At 31.5% G+C, this 2457-nt stretch overlaps 1 protein-coding gene across 1 annotated transcript in view; it reads right to left on the reverse strand.

The window, feature by feature from the left end:
* LOC107726749 (major facilitator superfamily domain-containing protein 2B-like) overlaps positions 1-2457 on the reverse strand; it is a 9692-nt gene that overhangs the window by 2830 nt on the left and 4405 nt on the right. The window contains exons 5-6 of the mRNA XM_016536436.1: positions 1950-2033; positions 1697-1780 (exon numbers count right to left, since the gene is read on the reverse strand). Coding sequence (XP_016391922.1) covers positions 1697-1780; positions 1950-2033 — 168 coding nt within the window. The remainder of the gene's footprint in view (positions 1-1696; positions 1781-1949; positions 2034-2457) is intronic.

Here is a 2457-nt window from a genome sequence, read left to right on the forward strand (position 1 = left end):
ACAGCGCGTTCATATATATGTTTTCGATGCAGAGTGCAAATGGCTGTGCATTTATTTGTGTTTTTAACTCGATGGGAGCGAAATGAAACTGTCAGAACAAGCTGTGTGTGTTGTCTGTCTCCCCGCTTCCCCCTCCTCCGCTCCGCTGCGCACCACGCCCACCTTTTTTTTTTAGCATTTTTTAAAACTGTGGTGAGGACTAACCAGTGCTGAAATGGGGGGTTTCATGACCCTTTAAGGTGCGATAAGTATGTTTTTAACCTCCAGAAATGAATGATGCATTTTTGATCTGACTCCGGTCATATTAGTGGTCCAGAAAAGGCCATTTAAATTGAATATACGATTTTGAGATCACATGACCACCTGAATACTGTTCATTTAATTCTGGTTAGGCCCTTATTATCAGATACTTGGAGAATAAAATAATCATGGATAACACCTCTGCTTGCAAATGAGCTGTTTTTGCATTGGCATCATGTGACGGTGCTTTCATGCCAACAGGTGTCAGTATACAGCTAAAGAACACTGCTGTACTGAAATCTGAAGTCTGGTCAATGATCAGAATCCTACACTGAGAGAAAAAAACACATCTACATCTTCACAATGAATTTGCTTGTAAATTATTTGTAAAGTACAAATAAATGGCAAGTAACACACTGAAGTAAAAGTGAAATTTTGAAGTAGAAAGACTAAAATAAATAGTATTTTCTTGTAAAACATTTGAATAATCTGTTTTATTTACATCTTTAAAAAAAAGTATATTTTCAGTTTTATTTTTTATTTTATTTTTAAACTAATTTTTAGTAATTTTGTTAAGTGCTTTTGTCAGTTTTATTATTTTATTGTTGTTATTTTATATTTCTATATTATATTTCTAGTCATTTTAGTAAATGAAAAAAATTGCAATTTTTTTTTTGTCATTTTAATTCAATTTTTTATTTAATTTAATTTAATTTTACATTTAATTTTAGTCATTTTTAATTCAGTTAATTTGCTACGGCAATTTCTAATTTCTAATCATTTCTCATTTTCTAATTAATTTTCAAATGTTTTAAGTTTTTATCTAATATTTGCATTTTATTTTACTTTAGCTTTACTTTGATTACTGGAAACAGTTTTAATAGTTTTAGTTAAAAATAGCAACACTGTTATACACGATAACAAACTTTTATTATAGTTAAAATAGCTAATTTCTAATCATTTCTAATTTTCTAATTAATTTTCAAATGTTTTAAAGTTTTAATCTAATATTTGCATTTTATTTTACTTTAGCTTTACTTTGATTACTGGAAACAGTTTTAATAGTTTTAGTTAAAAATAGCAACACTGTTATACACGATAACAAACTTTTATTATAGTTAAAATAGCTCATTATTGTCATTCATAATATGGTAGTATCATTTGTTAACTTATAAAACTACTGAAGCTAAAGATCAATCGGATAAATTGGAGTCCTCCAAATCACTGATTAAAGAGATAGTTCACCAGTGTCATCATTTACTCACCCTCATGTTGTTCCAAACCTGTATGAATTTCTTCTAATTCTACTACTGTCAACTGTTTGGTTGATTTATTATCTTCTTTTGTGTTCAGCAGAAGAAAGAAAGCCATACAAGTTGGGAATAAGTATGGCAGAATTTTCATTTTTGGGTGGACTGTCCCTTTAAGAAAAAACACTTGATAAAATAACAATTACTGTAATGCCGCAGAAAGCTGCTGTTTTCTTCCCGAACTTCTCAAGGAACCACTGCCAGAATGGGATACTCACTGCGGCCGACATCTAGAAAGATATACAGTACAAAACTTCTGTCACATATTCACTTTACACAGACACAAATGAGAGAATAATAGAGAACTTTGTCTTTCTTTTAATGTCGGTGTGATGAGGAGCGCCAATGGCAGGACCGATTATCTATTGAATTAAGTTCATAGGTGTGTTCTTCACTCACCAGAATTGTCAAAACAATGTTCTGAAAGTGTTCTCGCAGCTCCACCGCATATGTGCAGAACAGCACAAAGTTACTTTGTATCAACTGCAAAAGGAAACAGCAGTGAATGGAAATGTAAAACAGTACCAATGATGTCCTTAATTAATCCAGCCGAAATGCTGTGATTAAAGGAATACTTCAATCAAGGATTCAAGTTTTTTAACTTTTATGTTCCATCGGAAAAATAGCCTACGGGTTTGAAATGGCGAGTACATAATTCTTCGGTGAACTATTCCTCAAGAAAAGCTAAAGCTTACATTCTATTAAGTTTTAAACCTGAAGAAACAGTATATGCTGCTAATAAATATAATTACCGTATTGGCCCGAATATAAGACGACCCTGATTATAAGACGACCCCCCTTTTTCCAGATGTACCTTTTGGAAAAAGGCTTTTTAAAAAACAAATCTTGTTTTTTCTCAGTAAAACACATTTTGTCTTCAATTATTTTCATATTGCATATTTTTCCT

The sequence above is a fragment of the Sinocyclocheilus rhinocerous genome, unplaced genomic scaffold, assembly GCF_001515625.1.
Source record: "Sinocyclocheilus rhinocerous isolate Xijiao unplaced genomic scaffold, SAMN03320098_v1.1 scaffold786, whole genome shotgun sequence".
Taxonomy (NCBI): domain Eukaryota; kingdom Metazoa; phylum Chordata; class Actinopteri; order Cypriniformes; family Cyprinidae; genus Sinocyclocheilus; species Sinocyclocheilus rhinocerous.